We start from the raw sequence: 16,829 nt of genomic DNA on the forward strand, positions 1-16,829 counted from the left end.
CACACACCCCACCACCGAGCTGTCTTGGTCGTTGCTCCACCCCCTCTGCCGAGCTGGGGAGTTGTAGATTAGCACATGCTTCCTCTGATACATGTGCAGTCGCCAGCTGCTTCTTTTCACCTGACACTACCACTGCAATTACCCAGATGCCCCTACTTCCTAACCTGAGTGATATTGATACCCTAAAGGCTTCAATGGCCCTGGCCTATATCATATCATCAATGCTACTGGACCAGCATCACACTGAAGCCAGTTCACACAAGGCTGCTAACGGTACTACAGACACACCGTTTTGCCCACACTAATTTCAGCTGCAATGACATAAACACAATATACACCATCTCACCACCAACAGCTTCCTGATTTATTTTGCACATCGCCACCCCCCACCTTCCCATCACCACCTCCACCTCCTAACACCACCCCCACCACCACCACCACCACCCCACCTGCTCCTCGCTCTGCACTAAGCCGATTACGCCACGCAACCCTCCTAATCACAGTGCTGCGTTTGTAAACACCCGTGTCATCGACTGTACTTCTAAATCTCCCAAATCCCCTGCATCTTTCATCTCGCACCACACCGGTAATGCCATGTTTCCACTGGTGTTTTAATCATGCCACCGGTACCATCGATACACAAGCAGAGCCAGAATGTGTGTGGGGGGTGTTGGGGTACCCTCTCAACGTACGGCATCAGGGCAACAGCCAAATGTGTTGTGTGTCGAGTGCCTTTTCATGGCTTCAACCTCGTCTCCTCTGTCAAAAAGTCTCTCCTCCACCATGCCTTCATCCTCATACCTCTGTAATGAAGATATGAAAACACTTTTGCCTTTGTGATTAAAATGATCTCTGCTCTCCCCCGCAGCCATACGCAAGTAAACAAAGGGCCTCGCTCGCGCATATATTACTACAACCTTTTCTTCAGTTGTGTGTGTGTGTGTTTGTGCTTCTACGTGTGTGTGTGTGTGTGTGTGTGTGTGTGTGTGTGTGAGTGAACGGGGGATTTAAAAACAGCACAGTTTACTGGTTCATTAGCGCCAGATTAGCTATGCTAATGACATGGACCGCCACACACAGAGAGCCCCCCTTTATGCTTCTGAAAGGGATACACTATTGACTGTCAGTGTGCGTTTGAGCGTGCGTGCGCGTGCGTGCGTGTGTGTGTGTGTGTGTGTGTGTGTGTGTGTGTGTGTGTGTGTGTGTGTGTGTGTGTGCCTGCGTGTGTGTGTGTGTGTGTGTGTGTGTGTGTGTGTGTGTGTGTGTGTGTGTGTGTGTGTGAGACAGAGAAGTGTGGTGCAGGTGTGTACACACTCATCTGGCATGAATAAGTGCATTCCTTGCAAAAACAAAAGTTGGCTGCAACAATAACAATCATAATTGAACAAAGTATTTATGCGTGATGGTCTTTTAATTGCATTCATGAGTGAAAGAAGAGCTGCTGCCAGAAGAGGGGAAGCAGTGAGGAGGAGGAGGGGACTGGTGTTGACCTGGAGGCTCTGTGGGTCTCCATTTCATTAACACTCACACACTGAGAGGGATATGATGCTAACGAGTTAGGGCACACACACACACCAAACAACTGTCTCATGCAGGGTTTTTGTTATAGGGACCCTATAAAAAGAATCCTGTGTGTGTGTGGGGGGGGGGTTATAATTTTTATTTTTTTCATTTATTTTTTCAATTTTACAATGTTTTTTCTCCTCCAAAAGCTGTATTTATTCATTGTTTGTCTTTTTTTTCTATTCCCCTCCCCCCCCCCCCCCCCCCTGGTTGCTGCTCCACCCTCTGCCTATCTGGGGAGAGCCGAAACTGGCTCCATGCTTCCTCCGAGACATGGGCAGTTAGCCAGCCGCTTCTTTTCACCTGACACTAGAGGAAGCTTCACCGGTAGGGCATAGCACGTGGGAGGTTCACGCTCTTCCAACCAGTTCCCCTCCCTCTGAACAGGCGCCCTTAACGACCAGAGGAGGAACCACATTAGCAACCAGGATATTGCATGTTTTGGTGAAGGGGTTCCTATATGAAGGAAACCCCCGGGAGGCACGGGGAGAACATGCAAACTCCACACAGAAAGGCCCTTTTTGACGACCCCACCCGGGCGGTGGGCACTCGATGGAATCGAACCCAGGACCTTCAAGCTGTGAGGCGACAGCGCTTACCACTGCACCACCGTGCCCCCCTTATTCATTGTTTGTCTTAATTCATTCAAATATATTTTTATATGTATTTCAATAGACCTTTAGATCTTTAAATGTTGATTGTTTATTTGTTCATAATTGATTACATTGCCACTGTGTGATAGCGCTTAAAGTATATAGTTTTGACATTATTGCCTAGAGACAACCAAACTGTGCAAAAAATAATAATTTAAGTACGGAAGGATTGAAGAAGAATTTAAATGGTCAAAAACATTCAGACATCAGCAAATCTGATCTTGGCTTAGGATGTTTTGCAAGCTACGAATATAGTTTGTGTTACAGGATGATAAAATATGGAGTATTCACAAGCAAAAGCCTGAAAAAATGAACAACTGTTAAAAAACAAGTCTTCAATATGAGATGGTGGTGGTTTGCATGTTTAGTGAAGAAGAACAGCTTCCTGCTGGTGATTACTCAAATAACGACAGAGGACAAAAGTCAAACACTGAGGGGTGCGCCGGGCTGTGAAGCAAATTTAACATGGTGGCCAAGCTCCGTATTGCAAGTCACGTGACGCCATGCAGGCCAGAAAGAGAAATTCTCATCCACTTACATGGGGAAAGCAGCAGCTCTGTTAAGCCCAGGGAAACATTTTCCGGGTGTCACGCAAAGTCAAAAACGGCTTTCAATTTTTTTTCCAAAAAAATTAAATTTTTCATGGGTTAATTTTTCTTTTTTTACACCAAGAGCTGTATTTAAGCTGTATTTTCTGGGGGTCCATGAATGCGCATGGCCGCGGGAATGCGGCTTCCGCGTCATCACTTCCCTGTTTATGTGAAGCTTCAAACTGGATACCAGGCTGCTCGGATTGTTATCTGTGTGCTGTGTTACTATTACAGTCCAGTTTTGGCTTTTATTAAGATATGAAGTAACGTTATTTTACACGAGTAGCCCACCCTTACCGCGACACAACAATGGCGCGCAGCTCTCAACTTTTCTGGGCTGGCTCTGGGCTCTGCTCGCTCTGCTGCTCATGACCGACATGAATGAACGCACTTCTCCGGCGGGAAACGTCATGGAATACGTCATGGCAGACATGTGCACTTCACCTTGAGCCGCATGGTCCCAAGTAAAACCCGGAAGAAAAGTCCCCCAGAAGAGCTTCATGCGCCAATGAGCAGCCTCCATCCAAATGAATGGGTGGGCGTGTCCTATTCCCTATCCAGTTATTTTAATACATCCCCATGGGTGCGTCACATGCATGAACGCTTGCGTGTGTGCGTATGTGCGTGTGCATGTGTGTGTTATGTTAAGTGTTCACGTTACCTCTTGTCTCGGCTGTGTGACCTGTGTGAGCGGTGGCTCCGCCCTTTGTCTCTGTCTGCACTGCGACTCCTCCTCCTGCGAGACGAGCTATGGGACGAACTGCTGCTGGAACGTCTTCTTCGCCTGAAACACACAGACAGATACAGACACACAGACAGGCAGACACACAGACAGACACACAGACACACAGGCAGATACAGACACACAGACAGACACACAGACAGGCAGACACACAGACAGACACAGACAGACACACAGACAGACAGGACAGAATATTGGTTTATGCCAACTTTGCATGTGTGAGCAGGCCTGTTTTGAGGCCATGCAGGCTGCCTGACCTGCTCCTCCACAGGGGCCTGTGCTGCTCTGTGGCTACGCAGTCAGTGTGTGTCGGTGTCGCGTCTATTTCACAAACACCACTCACACGGCGCTCCCATTGATATCATGGAGCAGGAGGCATTTACGGCAGTGAATGTAAATGTGGGAAGTGGGAACCCCCCCGTCCTCTGCCTCGCAAACAGTTTGAGCAATATCCATTATTTAAAAAAAAAATCTCTTCTTTTGTTTCAGCAAAGCCAAAAAGACTCAAATCTGTTTCGCACCAACAACACACAAAGAAATCAGTGCTTCAGTCCGCTGGGAGCTCAGCAAGACAGGGGAGAGAGAGGAGGAGAAAAAAGAAAGCAGTACAAATAACACAGAGGCTGAAATATCAAACCAGATTTGTAGCACTTAAGAGCAGCGAGGGAAAGAGCCATTAGTATTGTAAAGGCTGGATCCCATGAGCAGGGCCTTATGAGAGGACTTCCACAGCCCTGGTGCATGCTGGTACTTCACACATTACACAGAAGAAACACAGTTATGAGCTGGGGGCTGGGTGGTTTTTTTAAGGCGGTGTCAGCAGCACACACACACATTGACACAGAGACATGTGTGACGAGATAATGCAATGAAACACAGTGGCTCAAACAAATACACTAGTATAGCACGTGATAAGGAAGTGCTGGTTATTTGTGCACTGACACAGACGGCTTCCACACAAATGCAACAAGTTCCACACACTGTCTATCTCGCTCACACACACACACACACATACACACACACACGAACACATGCACACACACAGATTTGTGCACACAGTCACACACTGTACACACTAGGGATGGGCATCGAATTTCGAATTTTCGAATAATCGTTGTTATTATCAAGGTCGACTTTTATTATTGAAATTCGAAATTCGATTTTTTTTTTTTTTTTTTTTTTGGAGTGAAATGTTGCATTGTCTCCCCTGATTCTAAGAAATCGCTTGGTTTGAGCAAGTAGAACAATTTTTATAAGCATTTTAAGCAAGGTTTATGGAAAAATGAATGGCGGATGAAATCCCATGAAGAGGGAGAGGGGGTGACTTTGGCACCCCTTTGGCACTCAGACCTGAGCCTACTAAATATTTAATGAACCACTCATGATTGTCAAAACTGTTTTTTATTTTCGAAAATGTCAATGTCATGTAACATGTTCTTTACTTCAGTGGTGCAATGCTTGTTTGAGCTAAAAATCCACAGCAGAAGCTTTTTATATTAATTAATAAAGCCGTAGACTTAGAATCAGGGGAGACAATGCAACATTTCACTCACAAAAAAAAAAAAAAAAAAAAAAAAAAAAAAAAAAAAAAAATAATTTTTTTTACATTTTTATTTTTATTTTCGAAATTCGAATTAAATTCGAATTTGGCCAGCGAATTTCGAATAGTGTTTTTGCTAGAAATGCCCATCCCTAGTACACACAAGGGCTCATTATGTGGCCGTGATGTCACTAACCAAGAGCAGAAGCATGTTTCAGAACTGATGGACTGTTATTCCACATAAGGCCAATTTGCACTGCTCGTTCATACAGGCTACAGGTTTAACAAGGCACTGACTGTGTGCACTCTTTCTACGGTCTATTAAAGGAACTAAGTCTCTCTCTCTCTCACACACACACACACACAAACACACACACACACACACACACACACACACAAGGTCTTGGTTAATTGATCAAAATGTATGGCTAATTGATGAGGGACTGTGGTCCCAGGGTTTACACTGCCCAGCCGGCCCCACCCCACACAGACAGGCAATGACTTCCCATCAGCGGTAATGGACCTTGACCAAGCCTCATAAATAATTACCATCAACTGGCCTTGTCTGAAGGGCCACACACAGCCAGTGGCAGCCATGGAGGATGGATGGGTGGATGGATGGAGGGTGGGGGGGGTCAGCCTCTAGCCACTTGCAAAGAAGGTTGATTATTAATGGAACTCATCCTGCCTTAATAACTGTTAATAACAGTGTAACATGGAACCAATGTTTATGAAAGCTTATGAAACTGGGGTGAGCTTATAACCTTTCATGTGTAGGCTAGGCCAAGACTACACATTGTACTTGTCCTCTTAAACAGAGCAGACAAAAGACTGTGCTATCTAAAACAGCCATGTCTATATTCTATAGGTTCATGGACCTTACATGGAAAAATATGTATAAGAAACCTAAAAGCGATAGCAATGTATAAGTGACTATAGAGACTTAACCCTAGCATGTAGCCTACAACTATTCTTCTAAGACTAAGTATAAAGGACCTACTGTTTCACCTGTGTTCGGCCACCACAGCTATGCCATTTTACGTGCAATCGGGTTGAATCTTTCGGGAAGTGTAAAGAGCACCCCTTCGGGATATTTTTATACTGTAATTAGGGCCAAATAAATGGGCAAAAAAAGGCAAATTAGTGGACAAAATGCCTCAACACAGGTTCAGTACCCTGGAGAGCTCCAGAGTGGAGAAGCTAAGTTGTAATCAGTGCACTGGAGAGGATGATGAAAACCCTCTGGGGAGAGAGAGGAGAGGCTGCATGCCAACTCTGTGAGTGAGGCCTGACTAAATGACCACTCACACAGAGACAGGTATTTCACTTGTACAAATAAGAACGTGAAGTGACTGTGTGTGTGTGTGTGTGTGTGTGTGTGTGTGTGTGTGTGTGTGTGTGTGTGTGTGAGTGAGTGAGTGAGTGAGTGAGTGAATGAGTGATGAGTGAGTGAGCAGAACTGTGTTTGGCATGCCATTTTATGTTTGATCGCGCTGAATCTTTCAGGAAGTGTAAAGCAGGGATGCAAAGTCATGGAGAGTGAAAAAGGTGACATATACCAAGGCAGACACAAAATCATTCACTTAAGTGCCTTATTTTGGGATCAAAGGGTGACTGTCACCTAAAAAGGTGAAGTTTGCATCCTTGGTAAAGAGCACTGCTTCGAGTGACCTAATGGAGCCAGATTTTTGAGGCCGACTAGATGGGCAAACGTGGCCAAAATGACTCAAGACAGACTCAGCACCATGGAGAGCTCCAGAGTGAAGGGGCTCACAGGTGCTCCAGAGTGGAGAAGCACACAGGTGAACCGATTTGAAATCAGTGACTGAAGAGGACTATGAAAACCCTCTGGGGAGAGAAGAGGAGAGGCTACATGGCCATTCACACAGCGACGGGTATTTCGCTAGTAATAAAAAAGTGTCATAGTCACTCTTGATAGCAGTGATTGCATTCGTTGTCTTAATTTCACTAGTCTTATGCCGAGTTCAGACTAGATGCTCCGAGCCCGCGGCAAGCCCCCCCCCACCCCTCATTGCGTTTCAGGCAGCCTTTGCAATGGGTTTACTGAGCATGTTAATATCGCGATGACGATGAAAATACGATTTATGGTGCAGCCCTAGTGTGTGAACTGTCCACACACGCGACCGGAAAGCTTGTGGATGAGTCACAGACGCCCCAACAGATATCTAGCAGGCTGGTCGTGTCCGGAGAGCCATCAACATGTTTCTGCCAATGAGAGCAAGGCACGGGGTGAGGAGCAGACGCAACCGCGGCAAGGCAAGTGGTCTGAGGAGCAAAGACGGAGAAAGTATATTGGTGCAAACTGTTGTCCCACAAACAAAAAACGAATTTAAAGGTATCCAAATCTTAGAGGTTTACTAAGATCGAAATAATAGCACATTTGAGACCCCTGAAGAGCAAAAAATGTATTCCACTTGACTGTTGCTGCTAAGTCAGAGGAGGATGGGACCCGGGTAAGACACATACAGGAGCCATGTATTTTCTCCTCCAACGAACTAAGAAAGCAAGGCTAAGGGGTTCGAGAAACCAAGAAGAGAACAGAATAAAATACAACAAAAATTTGTCCGTTTCTACTTCACTTTTGGAAGCACAAAGAAGATGAGCCATTTAAGACAGGAGCAGGTCTTATCTGTGTGATGCTCTATTGATCCTCTAATATAAAAAGTATAGCAACTGGGTGCTGAGGTGGACAGTCGGACACTATGGCCCCGAGTCGGACACATCCGCTCTGACGCATGTTCCAGTCTTTTTGTGGGGCTCATTTCAGTGATTTCTGTTACCGTTTTCTGACTGGTAAAGATACGTCTAAAGTGATTGATTAACATAATATCCTGCTAAAAAGGTAAGAAGTTATACTTGAGTTGTAAACATGCTGTATTGTTGCGAGTTGTACACATGGTCATAAGAGTAGCTAACCGTAGCTGTCCAACATGAGATATCAGCAGCAAAAGTGTTTGTCTCGGGTCCCAGTTATGCTAAGGTTCACTTCCCTCCCTGCACACAGATGAGACAGCACCCCTGTAGAGAGCACAGGTTCACTGTCTTGCTCAAGGACACTTCAGCAAGGTCAGCAGCACTGCACCTAGGTGAAGGACAGTGTCCCTCCTCACTGCACCAAGCTGCCACCTGTAATCAGGAAGGGAAAGTCTGTGTGTTCTCACCTCCTGTCCCTGTCCCTGTCTCTGTCTCTGTCTCTGTCCCTGGAGCGAGAGCGGCTCCTGCGGCTGGCCTTCCTGCTGCTGGCCACCCTGCTGCCAGAGGAGGACGAAGAGGAGGAAGAGGAGGAACGCCGACGGTGCTTCTTCTTCCTCGTGCTCCGGCTGTCATCCTCGCTGTCCGACGATGAGTGACGACCCATGACTGGGATAACACACACAAACACACAGGCTATTACAACAAAGTATAATGCTGGGACAGCATTAGCGTTATACTGTGTGCGGACATTTCCTTTGTTTCATTTGAGTGTTTTTTGATTCAACATCAGTTTCTGGGGATGTGCATATTCCACTTTTTCTTAATACAACAACGAAGCCAACAATACACAATTACATGAATGACTGCTTCCAAAGATATTGTCCTGCAGCATTCATTAATTCGGCTACTTATTATTGGATGTATGATGAAAGACTAACGTTAGTAGCTATGCTAAATTGGATGAATCCGATAACGTTATATTGCTAACATATAACGCTAGCACTTAACGCTATCGTTAGTTTAGCTCCGTAACATTACCTAACGTATATAGCCTCGTTAATTCGTGTGACAGCAGTAATAATGCTGTAGTATCAGACATTGCAGTCAATTGAAATATGAAAGACAGAAAGAGTAACGTGAAACAGGGTCTTTTCTTGGGATGCATCATGCAAGCTAGCAAGCTAACTGTGCTAACTCATAAAGCTCTTCGTCTCGGTTCGACTGAACTCCGCTAACGTTAGCTTCTGCAACCACACAGCACTGATGTCCCACACATTAGACGGCGTCATGCATAGAAGACAAACATGTAGCACAATGAACACGAATATCTTGCAAAGAAAATCCCGCTCCTCACCTTTTAAACGTTGTCGAGCACCACAACACAGCCATGCACAGCTTACAAGACACGACTTGTGGTCGCGGAAAGCATCAATTCGCTCCAGAGAGCAGAATCTACCACAGAGCAATCGATGGAGTGAATGCTCTTACTGAGCGTTAACATCAGGGTTAACATACAGCCTATCTATGGTGTGTTAACGCTCAGGAAGCGCATTCATTATATCATTTATCATCGGGTTTAGACTTTAATCAAAGAAAAAAGCGAAAGGATCAAACTGATAATAACCCTTTACAAAAGTTTTATTTATGAAAAGAAGCCATATCAAATCCAAGCAAATGAAGGATTCAGGCGTTCATATAATGTTCATAACGTTCATAATAATGGCATAACATTAACTAAATGGAAAGGCATCATGCTGTTATCATCTTGTGCTGGTCATGATGTAATGGGCATTTTTGAATTCCAATCTTACTAGTCGCATTTGGAATAATAGGGGAGACCGGGGCATCTTGGCACACTTTTTGCTTGAACTTCAATTTCTCTGTCTCAGTAGGCAAACACATCACAGTCACTCATTTCCCCTATAAATTAAATAAAAAAGTATTGTGCACAAATATATAGTCTTTAGATTTTTACTTTTTACTTTAATATGGAGTTATATATGGTTAAGGAGCGTGGTGCAGGTTGAATAAATTATGGATTTGCATTTTGGGCTCAAGATTCCTATAACAAGACCCCCGCCCCTACCCCCCGCCCCAAAATAAAAAATAAAGATAAAACATGCCCTAGGGCAGAAATATTATGCAGCTATACAGTATATGTGTAAAAGAGAGAGAGAGAGAGAGAGAGAGAGAGAGAGAGATAATCATATTTCTAACAGTCCCACATATTAATGCAATGTGGTCTCCAACCTGTATGCTCTTTAACCCTTTAATGTTCACTGAAAAAAGCAATGCAACATTTTGTGTGTGTATGTTATATTATTAGGGCACTAATAACAAGAATTTAAAAAAATTACAGACCCCACAGTTTTTTAAATATAGGCCTCTACCAAATGGTTGAGATGTACTTGTAGTAGTAACAGTTACCTAATACATAATCTTGGCTAAGTGGGTGGTGTCTGTGGCTGGTGGCAGTTTTCTGTCATGATTCTGATGACATCAGTGATGTCATCTCTGGTGTATGGTCTCTATTGTCTTGAACCAGAAAATGATTTAGCCTCCATATTATTTGTAAAACACAGAAACAGAAAGGGGGGGGGATCGAAATTAGAAATCATGCCCTTGTATAATGCTAATAATATGATACCAACAGCATGTTTGTTAAAAAATCATACTTCTGAAATTATTTCGGCATAATAACACTAAATAACATAATACAATGCATGATCAGAAGTGTTTTTATTCCATAGAAAATAGTCAATTTTAAGCATGTTTTACCAAATGGTTGAGTTGCCACACCATGGAAAATGTACCATGAATTGACAACTCAACCGTTTGTCCGAGCAGTTTAAAAAAATGTTTTACCCTTATAAAAACATTTATAACACCCTTTACCCTTTTATTGCATCACACATGTTAGATGATATAATGTGTTGAAAAAACTAAGCTTACCTTTGAAAATTCTACCAAAATTAGTCCACAATGTCAGGAGTGATTTCCTTTTTCCATTTTCCTGGGAGCAGACTGACTGAAAAGGCTTACTGTTAAAAAGCAGAATGACCTCTAGTGGATTTTTTTTAGCATAGCATACCTCAACCGAGTGGTAGAGATGGCTCAATAAGGTTGAGTTAAGTTCACCACATGTTTCAATAAGAAATAGTGACTCAAATGTGCTCTACCAAATGGTTGAGCAGACTATATACAGAATGTGCATTTGTGACAAGTTGCCCCAGAGAAAGTTGTCACATTATATTTTTAAACCTCATCAAATTTGTGCTGGTGCTATAGCCTTGGAAATCATACCTTCAACTACATTATATTTTTCAACAAATAAGAAGAGGCTTTCCACACTCATTTTTGCGGTTAAAAGTCAGATTTTTTTTAAGTTGTTTTTGACCAGGATTTCCTCAGTGTCAGTGCATAAAAATAGAAACAACCTCAACAAACAGATTCACCTGTTTATCTGTCTTCACATGTGACAATTTCCCCTGAAAGTGCACTGAGACAACTTGCCCCAGAGTGACATGTGGCACATATAGCTTTAAGGACTTTGGTTTAGGTATCAAAATACACCTTTTCTCTCCTCTGTGCAAAAGTAGCCTAATATTGAACATACATACTTATCAAAGTTGTATTACATAAATAGTGCAGTTTATTTCATTTTTATTTTACTTAGGCTATATGGTTGAAAAATATGAAGATTTTTCTCACCTCAGATTACATTATGCTGAATGTCAAGAGCAAAATGACTTCAGAACAGTGAGTGACACATACTGTTTTTTTTCTCCTTTTTTAAGATATCACCTTGGTGTTGGAGATCAGTGCGACAACTTACCCTTGTGACAAGATGCCCCGGTCTCCCCTATATAGGCCAGCTAGCCACCAGTAGGCTATATCACATCAAAACAGACTGGGATATTCATATTTCGTTTTTAACCTACAATGTACCAGAACATGTGTATCTGACTTTAGTGAAATTCTATCATCATTTATCAAGCGACACATCTCAGAGAATCAAGTGTTGCACCAACATGCAAGAAATAAAGAGATGGGGAGAAGGGGGGTGCAAACAAACAACAAAGAAGTAGGCCTAATAGATTAAGTAATTAGTTCAACATAATGGGCAGATGATTCGTTAACGTGTATGAGTGAATTAATCAATACTATATACTATCTTTGCCATGGGTTTTTCACTGCAAATAGAAATAAGAGGCTGCTATAATCACTTTGCCAGTATTCATCCTGCTTTCAGATGCAGCAGGAATAATAGTAATTAATGCCTAAGGTTCAAGCTGAAACATCATTAATATTTAAGCAGGGGAATTGTTAGAGCCCTTGTGTGGAAATAGGGCTTTATATAGATTATCAATAAACACGCTTCATTTTGCATCAAATTTATCCCAACGATTTCAAAATCCCGCTGTATCCTGTTTCTTGTTTGGCTATATGTTGCCTCCTCGTCTCACTTAATTGCTCAGTCTCCACGGCATTCAGTTACCTTCACCGCAAGTGAACCATTGTTTATTTATTTTGCAAATATAGGCAATCATTTCATTGGGAAAGCAAGTTGAAAACGGTAATTAGTGAGCCCAATGGCAACGCATCGCAAGAGGCATTATAATTAAACGTTTAGCTGCTATTTAACATCCTAATGGCATATAAAAGTCCGCTGAGAATTAATATTAACCAATGCAGTTTCACTAATGATGACAATAAAAAGCATGATTGCTGATTAGAAAAATAAACCAACGTTATAGAAACATAGCTAATTTGGCTCACAAGGGTCCCCAAACTTTCATCTTGGTCTTATAGCCTTAATGCAATTTGACGTGTGAATTAGTTTTGTCATATTTAGGCCTAATAATATCAATAGTAATACAATAGCAACAATAATAGCAACAATAATAGCAACAATAAAAGCATTAATGTAATAACATTATTATTATTATTATTACTATTACTATTACTATTGTTATTATTATTATTATTATTATTATTATTATTATTATTATTATTATTATTATTATTATTACCATTATCATGATTATTATTATTATCATTATTATTTCCAGAAGCCTCATAGGCTATACGATTAGCCTATACAACTCCTTTATTATCAGATTTTTTTTTCTTTGCTGTGACATTTTATTTGTCATCAAGAAACTCAGCGAAAGAATGGATATAAAAACACGCCGAAAACATGGGAATACATTTACCAAGCCTATATATAGCCAAATATGGAATTGGGTTGAGAGCCAAATACGTTCACTTGAGCTCCTAAAGCTCCTTGTCGCTTCTCTCATGCTTCTCTCAGCATCCCAGCTGGTCCGCTCTTTGCCTGTTTCTCCGTGTCATCACTGTCGCTGTGTCTTATTTCCCCCAGATCACAGAGATACTGAGGAAGGTCTCCTCATCCATGTGCCTCCCTCCACACCAGCTTGTCATTTTCAGGTTTTTTAGCCACACCCCTGCAGAGAGAGAGAGAGAGAGAGGGAGAGGGAGAGAGAGAGAGAGAGAGAGAGAGAGAGAGAGAGAGAGAGAGAGAGAGAGAGAGAGAGAGAGAGAGAGAGAGAGAGAGATCCATGCCCATCTCCCGGGTGTTTAAAAAACTAACTCAGGACAATAGCAGCGAATGAGCGCTTAATTAAATTAATTAGTCCTTCTTGTCAATCTCGGATTAATGGCCAATAGCGACGGTGCTCTCTGCTTAATGTTTTTAGCCCTCTCCTCTCTCTCTCTCCCATATCAGTGAAGGGGAAGGGGGGCTCGTCCCGGCATCCTGAGGGGAGGTAATTTGCACAGATCAAGGGGGCAAGGCGCCGCAAAGTATAAATACTGTGACTTCAATAGAGGATCACCAGCAGGTTTCCAACTCCGCTACCAAAGGAGGAATTGGCAGAGAAGATACATCTTTATACATTTTTACCTTCTTCCAGAGTTGGCAGCATCACCTCGCATCATTTTTAGGGGTCGACTTTAAAACGAGCAACGCCATTCATGTCTTAAGCTGTCGCGGAGCAGGGAGTGAGTGTGTGTGTGTGAGAGCGTGTGTGTGTGAGAGATTTTTTCTCGATGAGAAAGCAGTGATGGAAGAGCTCACCGCTTTCGTGTCCAAGTCTTTCGATCAGAAAGTGAAGGAGAAGAAGGAGGTGATAACCTACAGGGAGGTGCTGGAGACCGGCTCGGCGCGAGCAGGGAGCAGGGAGTCTCTGAGCGCGGAGCCGGGGACCCGGGACCGGGAGGAGGCGGCCGTCACAGCCCGGAACGCTGCGCTCTCGCCGGGCAGGGAAGCGGACATGCTCGGCCCGGAGAGAATCAGGGATGCCGGGAGCCCCAAACTCATTGACGGTACGGTAGGACTAGCCTACTCCAGGCTATGCAGGCATTTAGCGGAGATCCCCAGAAACCCTTTTATTTGCGGAATAGAGTTATCCCACTTTTTTGCTGATAATTGTTATGACCTGCTCCGCTCGACCTGCTCAAATGCTATAGCGTATCAAATCGGTGTGAGTTGCACAAGGACCGGGTATTATCAGGAGGGCAATATGCTACTTGATGCTTTTCTCATATAGGCTATAGCCTATTTGTGTGGTTGTTTCTGTTTGCCTTGTTGCACCGGAGGTCATAGCACTTTTTTATGTGCACTACCACTACGGGTCAGCAATGACTTGTTTTGCTACTGTTTTAAAGTTTCATGTTATGATTGCAGACCCCCCCCCCCCCCAACCAGGACTCTAATAAACAAGAAGGCCTCCTGTAGGAAAATAATAAACCATATTCGGTTTTAGGCTAATCAGACACAAAGCAGCTATAAAAACATGGGTAGCCCCTTATTTGTTTAAAGTGATCAAAAACGCTTCAAATGGCGTAGAAGCCTGTTAACATTGCAGCTAGATGATCTCATCTGCCACCAATATTATAGGCCTATTAAATGACCTATAGGCTAAGCATTTTTAATATAAGGAGCATCTTTCATCGAAACGTATACCTGACAGCCAACCTAATAAACCATATTCGGTTTTAGGCTTTAAAATCAATCTGACATGGATAGAAATAGTCAGGCACAATTGTTTCGATGGGTTGAATAAATAGACTACAATGAAAATATTTTATTAATAATGAATGGACACGTGGGTGGCAAGAATGTTTCTCATTGGCCGCCCTCTATATAATATTTTTTTCTTAATTTATATATTGGCTATTACATAACTAAAATAATAGCAAATTAAACAACTCCAGGGATCAATAAAAAATAAGAATCACAAAAACAAAAATGTAATTTGTCTTTAAAGCTTTAATACCCCCCCACCTCTTTAGAATAAATAAATGTAGGCCTATCTATCAAATGTTATCCAAAATGAATCACGTGTTGGTTAGCTATATGTCGTGCAGCTTGCGCTTGCATCATGAAACCTGATAATTTGGTATAACACCATTTAGGAGAGGCAGGGATCGCGGAACCGCCCGGGCCACCCGGGCCGCGGCCCGGGTACTTTTCAGTTCCCCCAAAAAAAAAAAATTTTTTTTTTTTTTTTTTTTTTTTTAGATTTTTTTTTTTTTTTTTTACAATTAAACCTCATTTACTTATTACACTCGACTGGTTGTTTTTCAGATGTGATGTGCATCTAAAGTGAACTAAACAAGTCAGATCCACCATAAATGTTTTTCAGTAGATGCTGTGATGTAGCCACAAGAAAGGTGCAATATTAATGTTTTTCAGGAGAAGGCGATGTTGCTAGCTATAGGTTCTAAACAAGAAATGTGGTTCAAATGTTTACAGTAGTTTTCCTTTCTTGCTGCACTACAATGTTACAATGCTGTGAGACAGGCCCGGCGTTGGAGGGGGGCCTGACCGGGCCGGGCCCCCCCATTCTCTAAACTGGCCCCCCCATTCAATTTTTTTTTTTTTTTTTTGTGTGTGCTAAAAACGTTTTTCCGTTTTTCTGTTTTAAAGTTTAAAACGGAATCTGGCTGTCATTAGGCATTGATTAACTGAATGCTATTGCTAACTGTTACTTTGAACCTCCATTTGCAATGATTCTGGCTGGATATTAATTAACTATTGTAAATTTGTCACAATGAATGCAATTTGTGCACAATGTGTAAATACATTTAATATTAATTGTTTAGGCCTATTTGTAAAGTCACAACACATTAGAGATGTGTGTAGTTCCTCATAGATTTAGCCTCTTCCTTTTGCTCTCAAATGCACCAGTTTGACGAATTTTACTTTAAAATGTACAAAATCTTCTTCCGGGGGAGAATCCCCCCGGACCCCCCTTGGCCCCCCCAAGCTAGGGGCAGGCCCCCTCTGTAATTTGGTTCTGGTGTGAGACGGAGCTAAACACAAAAGATGCAATATTAATAGTTTTTCATGAGATACTCAGTATTTAATATTAATACTAATACTAATAATAGAAAAGGAGAAGATACTGAATAATGACATCACAACAGTATAATCCTAATGTTAATTTAAAATTAAATATTCTTCTAAATATGGATAAAAGTCCAAAAAACATAAAATTTTCTTCGGCGCTGCCGAGATTCCATTCCTTACAGCACCCCCCCCGACGGGGGGACACGCCCCCCCGACACGCCCCCCGGCCCCCCCAAGTTCAGATGCGTTCCGCTATCCCTGAGGAGAGGTAATGATATAGTTAGGTGGCATGTAAAAATGCCATCTGTTTGTCATGGACAGCATGGTTAAAAAACGGAACTGCGACAAGCATGTATCAGACATCCAATAGTGGGCACAGCGATGCATATTTATAAGCAATTAATAATTAAAGAGCTTTATGTAGCTCTACAAAACATCCGAGGGCTGAGCTCTGTGATGCTTGTGGAGGGGGCACATGCTTTCTTTTTCTTTCTTTCTTTCTTTCTTTCTTTCTTTCTTTCTTTCTTTCTTTCTTTCTTTCTTTCTTTCTTTCTTTCTTTCTTTCTTATAGCATGCTAGCATGGCTATACTATCTGCATTTATTTTTCATTCTATATGATCTTTCATCTCTCCTTTTCACAGCTCGATA

The 16,829-nt window shown here is 42.4% G+C and overlaps 2 protein-coding genes across 2 annotated transcripts in view; one reads left to right on the top strand and one right to left on the bottom strand.

Moving 5' to 3' along the window:
- Window positions 1-9,203, bottom strand: part of rsrc1 (arginine/serine-rich coiled-coil 1) — a 170,236-nt gene extending 161,033 nt beyond the window's left edge. Inside the window, exons 1-3 of the mRNA XM_083637902.1 lie at window positions 9,158-9,203; window positions 8,271-8,469; window positions 3,468-3,590 (exon numbers count right to left, since the gene is read on the bottom strand). Coding sequence (XP_083494028.1) covers window positions 3,468-3,590; window positions 8,271-8,467 — 320 coding nt within the window. The 5' untranslated portion in view covers window positions 8,468-8,469; window positions 9,158-9,203. The remainder of the gene's footprint in view (window positions 1-3,467; window positions 3,591-8,270; window positions 8,470-9,157) is intronic.
- A 4,686-nt stretch (window positions 9,204-13,889) lies between these two features.
- The window catches only part of shox2 (shox homeobox 2), a gene marked incomplete at both ends in the record, with an annotated part of 7,826 nt that continues 4,886 nt past the window's right edge, over window positions 13,890-16,829 (top strand). Inside the window, one exon of the mRNA XM_083636605.1 lies at window positions 13,890-14,151. Within this exon, the coding sequence (XP_083492731.1) occupies window positions 13,890-14,151 (262 nt within the window). The remainder of the gene's footprint in view (window positions 14,152-16,829) is intronic.

Source organism: Poromitra crassiceps, assembly GCF_964638095.1.
Source record: "Poromitra crassiceps genome assembly, chromosome: 5".
Lineage (NCBI taxonomy): Eukaryota > Metazoa > Chordata > Actinopteri > Beryciformes > Melamphaidae > Poromitra > Poromitra crassiceps.